Below are 14,284 nucleotides of genomic sequence, written 5' to 3' on the forward strand. Positions count from 1 at the left end.
AGTAAAAGAGATGTTACCACTAAAGACCTTCTGGAGAGGCATTAAGCTGGTATGCAGGCTATCTGCACCATTATAACCAAATTGAAAGGAATACTATGTGTAGGGAAAAGGGAATAAACACCCGTTTTGTGGGCTGTTACCAGGAGAGCATCACCCAGCTAGAGGGTGGGGTAGAAGCGATGCAGTTGCACTGCTAAGAGATAATTACAACAACCCACCTGCACCATCTCAACGTGGGAATATCTCACGTGCATGGAGAAGCAGAGGAAAGGCAGGGTCCTTCTTTTTAGGTCTTAAATGAGGGAGTTGGAGAAGCTGACAGAAGAGGAATCTGGAATTACCTGGGAAGGGAAAAGTAAGAATTTGGATGCATTTTGAAACAACAAATCTGTAACTTTTTAGAGGTTATTTTTAAGGAGCAAAAAGCAATTTGAGACAATTGGACCGTTTTGATGGTGGTTTTTTTTCTCCCAGAGAATCATATTTTAGAAAATACCCATTTATTGTCCATCTTAAAACTTTGGCCCAATTTCTGGTTTGTGCCTCAGGGAGGTGAACAAGTTTTTCTGTCTCACCACTGCTGGAGCATGTTTGAGTCATCTTGTATTTGAAATGATGGGTGATGATGCTCATGTTAGTGCACAGTGTTTCAAGCTCATAGATTAGTTTAGGTTGGAAAGGACCTTTAAAGATCATCTAGTTCCAACCCCCCTGCCAGGGTTGATTTGAGCAAGATCATTGCAAATCCTATCAGGCAGAACTTTGAGGGCAGCCCCTAAAGGAGGGGGAGGAAGGGAGGCTTTTAGCCACCATTTAACCCTTCAGGGTCAGAAGTAGATGTTTCTTAATGCACCAAGGATTTGGGTTTAGTGTTTGCTGTAGCGGCAGAGCTAGGTCTCCTCCTGGCTGCCATGCATGCTGCCCTGTCTCCAGCCAGCAGCAGGGGCTTTGGGAGGCAGCGGCTCACTCCAGAGCCACAGCTGATGTTGTGACAACCTGAGTGGTACTGCAGCTTCCCCTCTCGCAGCCCTGAGTTAAAAGCAATAATGTCCTGTACTGGCCAGTGTGGGCAGGTTATGGGGAGAAGTGAAAAGGTCACTTTTTATGACCAAAAAGAAACCTGGAAGTTGTTTCTCTAAACAAAGTAAATTGTTTCTTTTTCCCCTGAGGTGCACTGACTCAGTGTTGGTGCACGTATTGGTGATCACACCTCTAGGAGAGGGTTCGCTGCAGCCCCCACGCTTAGCTCCTGTGTTGTATCTGTTTTATTCTTTTTTTTTAACACTACCATTAATCCTGAAATTAATTTAAATATTTTAAAGCTGATAAACAAGCAATGAACTGGCATCACTTTACACTCTGTGACAGTACAGTCCTTGTGAGATGAAACAGTAACCTCTAGGAGCGGAAAACATGAGATTTTTGTTTGGGAGAGTGAGTAGCATCTCGCACTAAATGAAAGCATGAAGAGGGTTCAGGCAATGAGTGACCATATACATGACAATAGAAAAAGTGTTACTTTGACTGGCAATATCGTGGAAGATGCTTGAGTACCACCATGTTCGGTGTGGTGATTGGATATTTTGGGAGCATTTTGCAAGTGTTTGCAATTCCAACCTTAGTTGCAATGGGAAGAGCATAGAAGGGTCTTGCCTTCAGAAAGCTTTTGCAGTCCTAAACCAAACTGTGCTGGGGCCTTGTGAAACAAAAACCCCGCCCAGTACAGGAAGGGCAGCAGTGGTGCTGGTCCCCATGGACCACGCTGCTACCATGCTCCCTCAGTGACAGGCAGTTTTGCTTCCCAGGCATCACATGCAACTGGATTACCTCATTTTTATTATTTATATATTTTTTAATGTACCTGTAGCACAGGAAAATATCTTGAATGACTTGCAGTGTGAGAAACCCAATAGTGGCCTGTTCTTTAGGCAGCAGACCAAAATGACAGGTCTAGTTAAAATCGATAGGAGTGAGGGCTGCCCTTATGTCAAACCCAGGCAGATGCTTGTCACTGCAGAGGAGGCAGGAGGTGCTGTATGGGAGCAGGGCAGAGATGCGCGGCAGAGGGGGAGCTTTCTGGGAGGGATGGAGCCTGTGGACGACTTGTCTGTGCTTTTGAAGCTGGACCATCCCAGCAGGGAAACTGGAGGGTTTAAGCTTTGCTGGTAGTGCAGCACCTTGAGCAAAATTCGTGCCTGCCCTCATTTAAAAATGCCTTTATAATTGTGGGTTTGGAAAGAGGCTAATGTATTTACACAGGCAGACAGGCAAGAATGGGCTTCCTGGGAGTGCTGACAGCAGCTGGGAAAAGCTAAGGTCCTGCTCCTGGGTGCACAGTAGGGAGAGTTCAGAAAAGCATTTTTTCTCACAGAAATCGGATCCATCCCTCCTCTTCCCACCTTCTCCATAGTTTAACGAATAAGGGGGGGTTAATCATTAATTCTGCACTGCTAAATGTCTTTGTCCAGTGTTGAACTCGCATGCTTCTTCTGGGTGTTCAGAAAATCAAACATCTGCCCATGCGTATCAGAACTAAAGAGAGTCACTACTGGTGTCTCTGTCTGGGTATATCTCGCACTCTCCAGAAGCTTCTAGTAAGGACTCTCCAAAATGAGAACCCCGTATATTAGTGGATGAGAGAGCAGGGAACAGAATAAACCACCAGTCTCGCAACGTTTTTGATCGGTAAAAAATTTTGAGCATGCACCCTTAATATATGTCTATTTATTTATGAATTACATACCTGTACTGATACATACAAAATATAAATTAAAAAGGATGAAATAAGCACTACTTTTAAAATATTTTTCATTTTTTTGTTACTCAGTAGTGGTGCAAAAGGTATTTTCTTCCCACAGCATGACGAGTTTCCTTATGCATGCAGTCTCGAGACTGCTGGTTAGGAGCAGAACTGGTTATCTGAGTCCTTCTTGAAAACTAGAGGAGCTGCGTTACCATATGGTGACACACTGTATGGACTGGGCTGACCAGGAGGGTAATGAAATCAGGCAACTTTAATCAGGTCTGTAAATAGAGGCTGTCTGTGTCCTGGCTGGGAACCGCTGGAGTCTGCTGCATAAATCTCAGCAAAGCCTTTGTTAGGGGAATATTAATGTTTGGTTAAATGTCTTCAATTGGAACTGAAAAGCACGTGAACAGCTTTTCAGTTTCACTCCTTGATTGCATATAGAGGGGGCATTGAGATGTCAGGACTTTCTCTTCTAATATGAGGTGGACAAATAGTGGGGTGAGAAATGGAAGTACAGGGTGGTGATGGGATTTCTGAGCATCAGTGCTGGGACCAACCCCTAGCTGTTTTGTGTTGATGCAGTTACTTGGTGTTGGGCCAAATACATGCCTTCTGGTGTATTAAAAGATGGTATTAAAAGATGGATTATCATGAAATATTGACACCTAACGGTATTTTATGTATCAGGCATCTGTGAACAACTTTGTGAATTTACGTGGCTATCCCCGTATCATAGATGAGGGAATACATGTAAGTGGAAATCTCTATTAAGAATACGCAGAATGGCTCTGGAAGTTGCTTAAAACCCAATGTACTGTGAATCTATTGCCTGGAAGTTATAAAGAGCTAAATTTCAGCCATACTGGTGTATTGCATTTAACAAAAAGTCATTAAATATTTCTGTTGTGGAAAAGTCCCCTCATTCCTGCCTAACTGTTAGTGAAGTTCTTATAAATAATTCATTTTAGCCTGTGACCAAGCATGGTAGGAGTCAACTGTTATGACTCAGTGAAAAAGATAGAGTCTTGAGAAGAGTATGTTTCTGTCCATGACTTTGCAGTGCATTTCATGGTCAGAGTACAAACTGCTGCTTCCTGAGTGATGCAAGGAGAGCAGCAAAGGAAAATTTATAATATTGCTTTTTGTCTGGCTGCTCTCATACAGAGGGATTTTGTTAGGGGTTACCTGCTTGTCTCCTTTCCCAGCCATGCAGTTGAAAACAATGAAGTTCTCAAAACACCTTATTTGCCTCTGTTAATAAATCAGGTTTTAACTATGCACTTGCCTCAGGCACTTTACTGTAAGCTAGATTTCAGAGGCTTGGGCAACCAATTTCTTCCTGATGAATTCCTACCCGGTGGTGCTTACCTCTCGCCATGGCTGGCAGAAATCATGGCACATCGCACAGCTCTGCACTTTTCTCCCCTGCAGCCTGTGTTCCCAGACTGAATGCTTGTCTCTGACAAAAGACAGCATCTTCCTATTTATGCAAAGCAAGCGATAATCTTACTGTTATGATGAAATTACCTGTAGAATTATGGGAGGGGTTTGTATGAAGGCAGCTTACCTGAGATGGAGCTGTGCATGTGCCTTTTCCATTGAGGTCATAGTTGGAGAGTGCCCTTAAAGCATGAAGGCAGATGAGGGGGATAATCTCACTTATTTAGAGGAAAAGTATAGGTCAACAGATACATTCACATGGGCAGGGCTAACTTTGGGTTTATGGATTGTTGCATTTTGCTTAGTATAGGCTTCAGGTTGTCACTGTGTGTGGACAGTGCCATTGCTGTGAATTCAGTGCATTCCTCCACTGCTACCCATCCATGAATGAGGATAGTGGTCTTTTATGATGACCCGAGAATATCTGTTTTACCTCCCAGGTCTCACAAAGCTTTTAAATGTGATCTCTTTGCAGGACGTGATTGGTGGAGCACTGATTTCGGCTGTGCTGCTTGTGCTTTTGTATCCTGCGTGGGACATGATAGATCACTTGCTATTAACTAGTCCCTTCTGTCCACTGCTTTGCATAGTTGTGCCTCTTGTCTTATGTTACAACTACCCCAAACTAGACTATTACAGCCCTACCAGGGGAGACACCACTACTATTTTAGGAGCTGGAGCTGGAGCAACAGTGGGATTTTGGTTAAACAACCAGTATGCTGCACCAGCCTACACCAGCAGGAATTTTCAGCTTGGATTTCCTCTGATCACTGGTAAAATAGTGATGGTCATGCTAGCCAGGTTCTTCGTAGGGATCTTTGTTGTTCTATTGACACGACAGCTCATGAAGAGCGTGGTTCTTGGCATGCTGGGTTATCGATACAAGTTTCCCATTGGCGACCTGGAAGCACGGAGGCGACTGGAAGTCGAAGTCCCCTATAAATTTATAACGTACTCCTCAGTTGGCTTCAGTGCGACTGTGATTGTGCCACTGCTGCACAAGCAGTTAGGATTGATGTGAGTGCAGCACCTTCCTTACCAAGTAATGTATGGCACCACCATTTCAGAGATGCGATGAGTCTGTTGAGGCTGGTAACTTGACCAAAAAGTGTTTTATTCCTTTCTGCACTGGTGTGGTGGTTGACCCTGGCCCACCAGAGCTGCAATATCACCCCCCTCCTCAGCTCAACAGGGGAGAAAAAACATAATGAAAGGCTTGTGGGCCAAAATAAGGACAGGGAGAGATCACTCAGCAGTTACCATCATGGGCAAAACAGACTCAACTTGAGAAAAAAATTAATTTATTACCAATCAAATCAGAGTAGGATAAGGAAAAATAAAACCAAGTCTTAAAAATGCCTTTCTCCAACCCCTCCGTTCTTCCTGGCTTGACTTTACTCCCAAATTATCTACCTCCTCCCTCCTAGCAGTGCAGGAAGACAGGGAATGGGGTTGTGTTCAGTTCATCACATGTTGTTTTTGCTGCTCCCTCCTCCTCAGGGGAGGACTCCTCACACTCTTACCCTGCTCTAGCCTGCGGTCCCACCCATGGGAAACAGTTCTGTACCCTCTTCTCCAATGAAAGTCCTCCCACAAACTGCAGCTCTTCACCAACTGCTCCATTGTAGGTCCCTTCCATGGGGTGCAGTCCTTCAGGAATAAACTGCTCCAGCGTGGGTCCCTGATTGGTCGCAAGTCCTGCAGCAAACCTGCTCCAGCACAGGCTCCTCTCTGCATGGGGTCACAGACTCCTTTGGATACCCACATGCTCTGATGTGGGGTCCTCCGTGGGCTGTAGGGAAGTTCTGCTCCAGTGCATGGGGCACCTCCTCTCTCTTCTTCCTCACTGATCTTGGTGTCTGCAGAGCTGTTTCTCACACATTGTCTCACATCTCTCTTCTCTATCTGCAATTGTTGCACAGGGTTTTTTTTCCCCTTCTTAAATATGTTATCCCAGAGGTGCTATCGGCATTGCTGATGGGCTTGGGCTTGGCCAGCAGCAGGTCCATATTGGAGCTGGATGGCATTGGCTTTATGGGACACAGGGGAAGCTTCTCACAGAAGTCACCCTTGTGGTCCCCACTGCTACCAAAACCTTGCCATGCAAACTCAAGGTCATGGGAACCACTGTACATAATTAACTTCAGGATAGAAATAGCTGACTCCACTGTGTCCCATAGTTAGAGAACAGTGGCCTAGATGATGAAAGATGACAAGAATCTTTGGTTATAAAGCCAAAATCCCTGCTGAAATGCATCAGTGGCTGGTTTCCTGTAGGGTTGGGGGTACTGGAAGTATGGCTGTGCTTATGGGACACTTGGCCCTGTGGGGTGTGGGGTTGCTCCTGCTGAAACAGGAGAGCAAGCCAAGGAAGAGCTCAAATTTGAGGCGGGGGGAGTGAGCGGCTGGTGGGGTGGGGGAAGAGGCAACCAGCCAAGAGCAAAGCGCTGTCCTTGGGGCATGCGAAGCTCTGTCAATGCCACGCTATCCCTTGGGGCCTAGGGATGAAGGAAGAATGGCTGAAGATGAGAAGGTGATGTAGAGATGGAGGCTTTTCAAGTGCTGACACTTTCTTGATGTTGGGCTTTGGAGCTTCCTGTTGGCCAGGATGGCAGGTTTTGTCAGCAAGCATCATTGGCACAGATTGGAGACATCCACATTTGGGTATGGCTGAGCATTTCACTAGAGAAATCTGGTGATTATTGTACTTGTCACAGTGTTGTCTGACACCACTGCCAGGCCTGGCTAGTTCCATGTGTATGGTTTTACTCACTACAATCCCGAATCGTGAAAAGGCCCCAGAAAGTAAAACAGAAGAAAGAAAACTCCAACACAAAACATTGTGATTTGTAACAGATTTATCTTGGATATTAATAAGAAAACCTCCACTAAAAGGTCCTTTCACTACATAGAACCAAGCAGAGTTGTTACGACAATGTTGAGGCTTGTGTTCAAACTGTTTAATTTAACTCCTCTGTCTAGGGGATGGGACAGAGTCCTTCCTATCATGCAGAGGGGTACAAGCAATGTCCTTAAACTGTGTTGTGGAAGGAGCTGAGTGGTGACCGGTGACTACAACATGTGGTGATGATACGATGCCATCATTTTCTGGTGCTGCACAGCATTGTGGTTGGTCTTCCATGCATCTTGCAATACTGTGTATACTTGTAGAGTAGCAGTTGACTGTTTGTAGGATGGTTGCCACTATAACTCAGGCTGCTTATTTAATATATATATATATATATATATCAGCTCTTGGACCAATGAGCTGCTGAGAAATACAGCAGTGAATGTGGTCTGCTTGGCTACTAAGATATAACATGCTCTGATCGCGGAGCTTCAAGCATGGCCCCAGTGCCTTTCCAGTAGAATGTACAGTGAAAACCAGCTTTTTAACCACATACACAAGCCAAGTGTCTTCCTGGCTGCAAGAAAAATTAACCTGAAGAATGTAAAGGGAGGTGCTTTGCCATCAGTTGACCCTATAAAAGAATCAAGTTCCAAAACATAGCTGCGAGTTTCGTTGAGAAGCAGGAGGCATGCACGTGAAAGAACTCTGTGAGTTTAAAACCAGGTCAGTGGTCTCCAGAAGAAACACAGGCAGCACCTTCAACCATTTTAGGTTTGTCCAGGCTGTGAATAACCTGTTTTAAGTCAGGCTGTGTGGACTTTACATGTGCATGCAAACAGCTTCAATGAGTCTTTCAGCAGGGCATGTGCCTTTGGTGAGTGCTGGACTTGAGGTCCCATCCTCAGTCTCCCTCCCTCCCTCCCACACACCACAGAAGCACTACTCACAGGCTTTAAGACACCTTCTGTCAGGAGTGCTTTACAGTGTGCAGCTGCATGGCAGAACAGAAGCACTGGGTAGGTGCCACATTGCAGTGGATGGGTCCAGAACTGGGAAAAACCTTGACAGCAAACTGAGTGTTTAACTGTGGGGTGGAATCAGTCCCAGGAAAGGCACGGATTGATGGGGACATTCATCCAGTTTTATGTGTAAAATTTCTGTTCTTAATCATACCTATTTTCTGCGATGATGATTTTATAAATTATATATAAATGCTTGGATTTATAAAATATGTGCATAGGTATTTTTATCTTTTATAGTATTCACCTGCATGTGATTCATGCAATACATGCAAACTGTATTTGGTTCAGATTTTAAAATACACTTATTTTGCAAAATCTGATGTTTCTCTTTTCATTTTGTACCTTCTATTGCTACTTGTAAATGATTCATGTAAAGGGAATGTCACAGTTCAAAAAGCTTCCCAAATGCAGTCACCCTCCCCTCTTCCAAAGCTGGCCCCTTGTCCCCTGCTCAGCCTAGCTGTGAACTTTGGCTCTTCAGGCTCAGGGGGAACATCCTGCTTTTTCTTAAATATAAAAAAAAACCCTACTCATCTACTTACTACTGTTTGTTATATCCTTTGCAAATGGAAATGTGAGTTGCCATGTTGTTAGTGATGTGGGATGGGTGCTTGGGCACTGGGAATCTCCTTCACCTGCACTATCTCTAATAGACTGAAGAGTTAATTGGAAGCCAAATCTGATTTGAAATTGATTTATGCCATTATGGCATGATATCCCATAAACTGCAGAATATTTCATGTTCACTGGGGAGTCAAAAAGGTTAGGTTATCAAGTATGTGTATTTGAAACCAGGTGGGGCCATATATTCCCCTCAGCACGTCCTGCCTGGAAGAGGCAGGCCATGGGCCTCCAAGTGCCTACAGTTGACTGGGGTGAACCCTGATTGCTGCAGCATCACTGGGCTGCCAGAAGCAGGTGCGGCTTTCAGCTGGGTTTTGTACTGAGGCTGTGCTTGTGGGATGCTCACAGGACTGTAGCCCTTCCTGCAAGGTCTGGCCTTAAGAGGCAAGTCCTCTTACAAGGTAAGACATATCACCCTTTCTGTATTTTATCAACCTGAAGCTCCAGGTCCTTGCTGCAAAATCGTGTGTCTTCACTGTCCCTACCTCTTCATACCTGCAATTTGGGTTCCTCTGCATCTCCAGTGATGGTAGAAAATGAGGGTTTGTGGCTGGTTTTCTTGTCATGGTCTGTACTTGGTAACACAAAGGCATCAGCTGAATCCTCTTGTGTAGGCATGCTTGGTTTCTAGAGTAAAATGCTGCCTTTGATGGGAATGGGAGATAACCTCTAGATATGGAGCATCAGCCTTGGAGCCGGGACTGTTGATTTCTCATCAGTATTGTCCTGTATGTCCTGATCCAGCACTGCAGTTCTCTATCCCATGGCCTTCCTCAGCTGGAGTGTGGTGCCATGACATGATTTTTCTTGATTTTGTTTGCTGTGCTGTCGAGAGGGATGTAGCAGGCATCTCACCTTTAGCTTAGTGCACTTTGTCGTGCCTTGAGGCTGCCTCCTTCATACATGCTTGCTCTGCAAACCACTTTCTGGGTACATGGTGCCCATCCAGGCTTTCTCCTGTCAGAGGTATCTCTGTGTGCTGGTCCCTCAGCGCAGAACGAGCTGCTCTGGCAGCAGCCAAATGTTATTGCAGCCCTTGGCAGGGATTAAAAACCAAACCAGCAGGCACTGAATTTGCCTGGTTCAATTTTCCAACAGTAACTTTGCATAACCCCTGCCTCTTAATCCATCCAAGCTTCTATGTGAAACTGCAAGTAAGCTTACACCTTGCTTTCCTGGATACGGGTGATCTAATTTAGGGGATGGAAGAAAATTATCTCTGTTTCAGTTTTAACCCTTCTAATACATGCTGCAAGTTAGGAAACGTGTGTACATCAATGAACAGGGTGGAAGCATGGCCCAGCAGCAGGTGGGATGTTGCACATTTGTTAAAACATATGTAAAGCATAACCCTGTTTCCTGCTATAGAGGTGTCAGAGCGCATCACTTCCCCACTGTCTGTGCAGGACCGTGCTTGCTGTTGGACTGGCAGCGATGGCCATCAGTCTGCTGCCCTGCTTGTCTTCCCTCATGCCAGCTCAGTTTCAAGGTCACTGGGCGGTCAGACATGTCGCATGTGCGTGAGGCCATGATCCTGGGGACAGCCTCCTGGCAGCAGCACTGCTTTTGCTTCATCTGTTCCACGCTCACCTGCCAAACCAAGAATGATTTAAATTGCAAGCAAGCTAGCCTGGAGATGGAAACGGTCCCAGGAGTTACCTTTACATAAATACTCTGGTACAGTAGCAACAGGGAGACCAGCGGCTGCGAGCTGGACACGGGCTGTTTGGAAAAGGACCTTTGCAGCACAGCAAGGACAAACCCAGAAGTCAGTACTCATGTCCAGCTGAGTGGAGCTCAGCAGTCACCCTGACAGCACGTTAAGACAGGCTTTTACCTCTCTGTCACCACCTCTTAAGCTTCTGCGCTTGTGTCCAGATCCCAAACAATGATCTATACCTGGAGCCAGCAGGAGCAGGCCAAAAGTAATTCATAATTGGGAATCAGTAGTGAAAAATCCAGCTTCCAACTCTACCTCAGAACAAAAATAAATCCAAGTTCAAAAATCGCTCCAAAGTCATCACCATGACCAGACAATGCTTCCTTTGTCAGAGACCATAGCTACAGCAAAGAGCAGATGCAAAATTGAAGTGCTCACAGTGGCCTTCTGTAGCACAAAGCTGTGTGTTAACATACCTTGATGAGCTATGAGCAAGCTGCAAGCATCAGATAATTGGTTTTGGGCTACAAAAGACAATGCCCTGCAATAAACATGCTAGATTTGTATGAAATGTCCCGCTTACTAGGATTCACAGGTAATCCTGAGCACAGCACTACAGTAAAGCTTGAACTGGAGAGCTACAGCAGGGTCTGCAAGGCTGCTGGCACTGCATCTAGCTGTGAGGGGCTGATGGCTCTGAAGACTCTTTTCAGCCTTCCTCTTGATTCTTTTCCTCTACTTTTATCAAGTAACTTCCCTGGGACACAGCTAATGTCCCACTTGTGGAGCATTTAGCTACCAGAACACAGGCAAATGGTATGAAAAAGGAGACGTGATAACTAAAAGCCTTGCAACACATGCCATGGCAGCTCAAGCCCTTAGTCCCAGCCTAATCTGGACTTCACACTCAAAAGACAGTAAATTCACAGGAGAATTGGGACACCCAGAGAGCCAGAAAATCTTGTGTAGAGAAATATATTTAGTGCACGTAAATATGCCTGTACTCTGCTGAAATGCAAATCTGCCATATTGTCTCCTAATCCCCATGCATGACACACTAATAAACGGGGGGGTTTAATACTTACCATCTGCGTTACAGATTGCTTCCCACACTGTGAGCTTGCTTGGTTACAGTTGTGTAGGCATCATGGAGAGATATATCCTGCAATCGACAAGCTGGCTAATCCCTCAGGGGACGTTAAAATGTGCGCTGCAGTTTTCTCACTCCGTGGGCACTGGAGTCAGTTGTGCAACTTACGGCCATAGCTATATTCTCATTTCATGTCTGTCATGCAGAGATAATTAAAATCTACACATCCACCTGAGGGGAATGGTAGGGTCTCCAGATGGGTAACTATAGTGCATTTTTCATACTGGATTAAGACTTGTGCCAAAAAGCCTTGCCTGTTGCCCTCCCACCTGTTAAGATTACCAACAGGGCCGTCACTGAAAAGCCACGGTGGGTCCAGTGACAGGGGATCTGTGCAGACTTGCAGCTCAAATGTATGAGCTTACCTCTCCTTTATCATTGCATGTCTCTTCTCAACGAGATAGTAACACCTTTCTCCAGCATCACCCAGATGTCCACACTTGGACAGTTCTCTCCCGGGATCAGGGCTATCTGGCTCTTGCAGTGGAAACAAGCCACAGCATACTGGCCTAATGCAAAATACATACTATCATTAGCCTGCAACATTAGCAATGGTTATAGTATTGCAAATGAGGGATAGCCAGCTTCATTAGCAAGCCAGGAAAGAGCCTGCTTCAGCATACTGAGCTGACCACCCACTCAGTGACCTTACACCAGAAAGGATGTATCTGGCATTGCTGTGCTGCATGGAGCTTCTCAATTTTCCAAATAGCAGAGACACAATGAGCCAGGCTGTAGCATAACTGTTGCCAGAAAGCCACCTAGAAGGAAAAGGCTGACCTGTGAGAGGTTCGCATATATTACTAGGGGCAGAACTGCAAGAAAGTAACTGTCTGAAAGCTGCGTGCTGTGCAGCTGGAATCCAGAAAGCCACTGGTGGGGTGGTGTGAGTGCTGTGGGAACATGCCAAATTCTGCAGACCAGTATTGCCAGCCTCAGTCTGATAGAGGCTTTGATATTTTTCAGCTTCTCATGCAAAAGGCCACTGGCATATGCTCTTAAATGCATTTTCCCAGTTTGGTTTGGAGCTTCGAAAACCACCAGGCTTATATCAACCATGGAAAAATTTAATTCCACACCATCCCTTTTCTGAATTTAGAATGATAAAGAATCAACAGTTATGTCTGGACCAGGGCAGCAGATATTACACACATCTTGCTTGCAAAATAGCTCTGGTTTTCATGAAATAAGTTTGTTTTCCTCCTCCAGCCACTGATGACCACATGACAACCGTACAGAATAAAAGCTCAACTCCTTAGTTCTGCTCACATTCACTCAACATTTGCTCTAATCAATTATCTTATTTCATGCAATAAGAAAAGAATGAAATTCCTGTTATGCAGCCATAATCAGTTACAGTATAAAGCTGTGTCTGTGGAACATTTCTGATTTTGAAAACTAATCATGTGCTCTGCCATTACATTTCTCTTGTAATACACTGGGCTTTTACCCAACTTGTTTCTCCCTCCTCCCCCTCCTTGCCCTTTAAAAACAGTGAGGGCACGGTCTAGACTGAGATGCCACATTCTTCCCCTGCAGAAGCTAGCCAAATTGCACTGTAAGGAACATATTTACCCAGGGAGCCAGACTCTGTTTTTCTAGTTTATTGGAACATAAAAGCACAAGCGGATGTCGCCCGCAGAGGAAGACAAAAGAGCAGAGGGTGCTGCATGTGACAGTGGATGGCTGTAGGAGGATAAAAGTCCTGTCTTCACACAAAGGGCTCAATATTGATCTCTACGGCAGAGCAAGGCATGGTGAGCTCAAACTTGGTGATAACATCGGGGTGTAGGACTCCAAGTTTCCCAATGCTTTGACCTTTGGCAAAGACCTCAGCACAGCGACCAGGAAAGAAAGCAGAGCCTGTGAAGAAAGTGAGAGAAAAATCAATATTTCTCCGCTCCAAAGAAGACAATAGGCATTTAACACAGAGAACAAAGCTCTCAGTATTAAACTGTTCTCTGTGCTGAGATGCTAAGAAGGAGCAATCACTTTCTTGCATTAACAGTTGTCATGATTGATAGAGAATGAGGAAACACTTTGAGTTAAAAATAAAATGTGCAGCCCAAAGCGTGGGCCTTTTTCACACTCCACTTGTTTTGACTAAGTTACTCTTGTAACAGAAATTAGCACGGATAAGTCGAGTCACAGGGCTACTGAAATGAAGAACTTTAGCAGGCTTCAGGGTATGTAACACCTGAATGTTTCCCACATTAGTCTGTTTAAAGAAATAAAGCTCACTGCCATCTAAAGGGTAAGTACGCAAGTCACGCTTGATTACATGTCACATAATTAGAAACAACCTACATTCCTCATCTGGAGAAGAGCTTTTAAGCAGTTTCATATACGCTGTAAAACTGTGGAACAATGAACAACTCAAAGGAAGTCAAAGATCGTCTTCCTTTTACCTCAAACCAAGCCCCAGGTTTTAAATGTTATTCGGGAGGGTTTTGTTTTGTTGGGTTTTCTTTAAATAAATATTGAATTTGCCATGAAGAACCTGGAAGAGCTATACAGACTTTTCCATGGAAAGACTTTCTTAGCTGGGAACTTACCTGTGTGTGGTGGCTATACCAGCAATACATTCATGCTGCCTCCACCATGCTTTTAATGCTACTGCCCTTGCAGACAGGGAACAGCTTTTTAACTTCTGGACAAGCTGGCAGGGACAACATCAGGGGCCAGTCAGCTTCCCTGCCCTCAACTCTTACTCTGCATCTTTATCTAAATAAGCCAATATCCAAAAAAACATCTTCTACAGGAAAAACTAATTATTGGGTATGTGTGC

General features: G+C 44.9%; 2 protein-coding genes across 5 annotated transcripts in view; one reads left to right on the forward strand and one right to left on the reverse strand.

Moving 5' to 3' along the window:
- SGPP2 (sphingosine-1-phosphate phosphatase 2) overlaps window positions 1-5,545 on the forward strand; it is a 36,900-nt gene extending 31,355 nt beyond the window's left edge. For all 4 annotated transcript variants that reach the window (XM_057417185.1, XM_057417187.1, XM_057417188.1 and 1 more), the window contains one exon: window positions 4,665-5,545. In XM_057417185.1, coding sequence (XP_057273168.1) covers window positions 4,665-5,210 — 546 coding nt within the window. In that variant the 3' untranslated portion in view covers window positions 5,211-5,545. The remainder of the gene's footprint in view (window positions 1-4,664) is intronic.
- A 7,540-nt stretch (window positions 5,546-13,085) lies between these two features.
- FARSB (phenylalanyl-tRNA synthetase subunit beta) overlaps window positions 13,086-14,284 on the reverse strand; it is a 48,800-nt gene continuing 47,601 nt past the window's right edge. The window contains exon 17 of the mRNA XM_057417086.1: window positions 13,086-13,359. Coding sequence (XP_057273069.1) covers window positions 13,208-13,359 — 152 coding nt within the window. The 3' untranslated portion in view covers window positions 13,086-13,207. The remainder of the gene's footprint in view (window positions 13,360-14,284) is intronic.

Source organism: Pezoporus wallicus, unplaced genomic scaffold, assembly GCF_028554395.1.
Source record: "Pezoporus wallicus isolate ANWC-B61680 ecotype Strahan unplaced genomic scaffold, APGP_CSIRO_Pwel_v1 contig_360, whole genome shotgun sequence".
Taxonomy (NCBI): Eukaryota; Metazoa; Chordata; class Aves; order Psittaciformes; family Psittacidae; genus Pezoporus; species Pezoporus wallicus.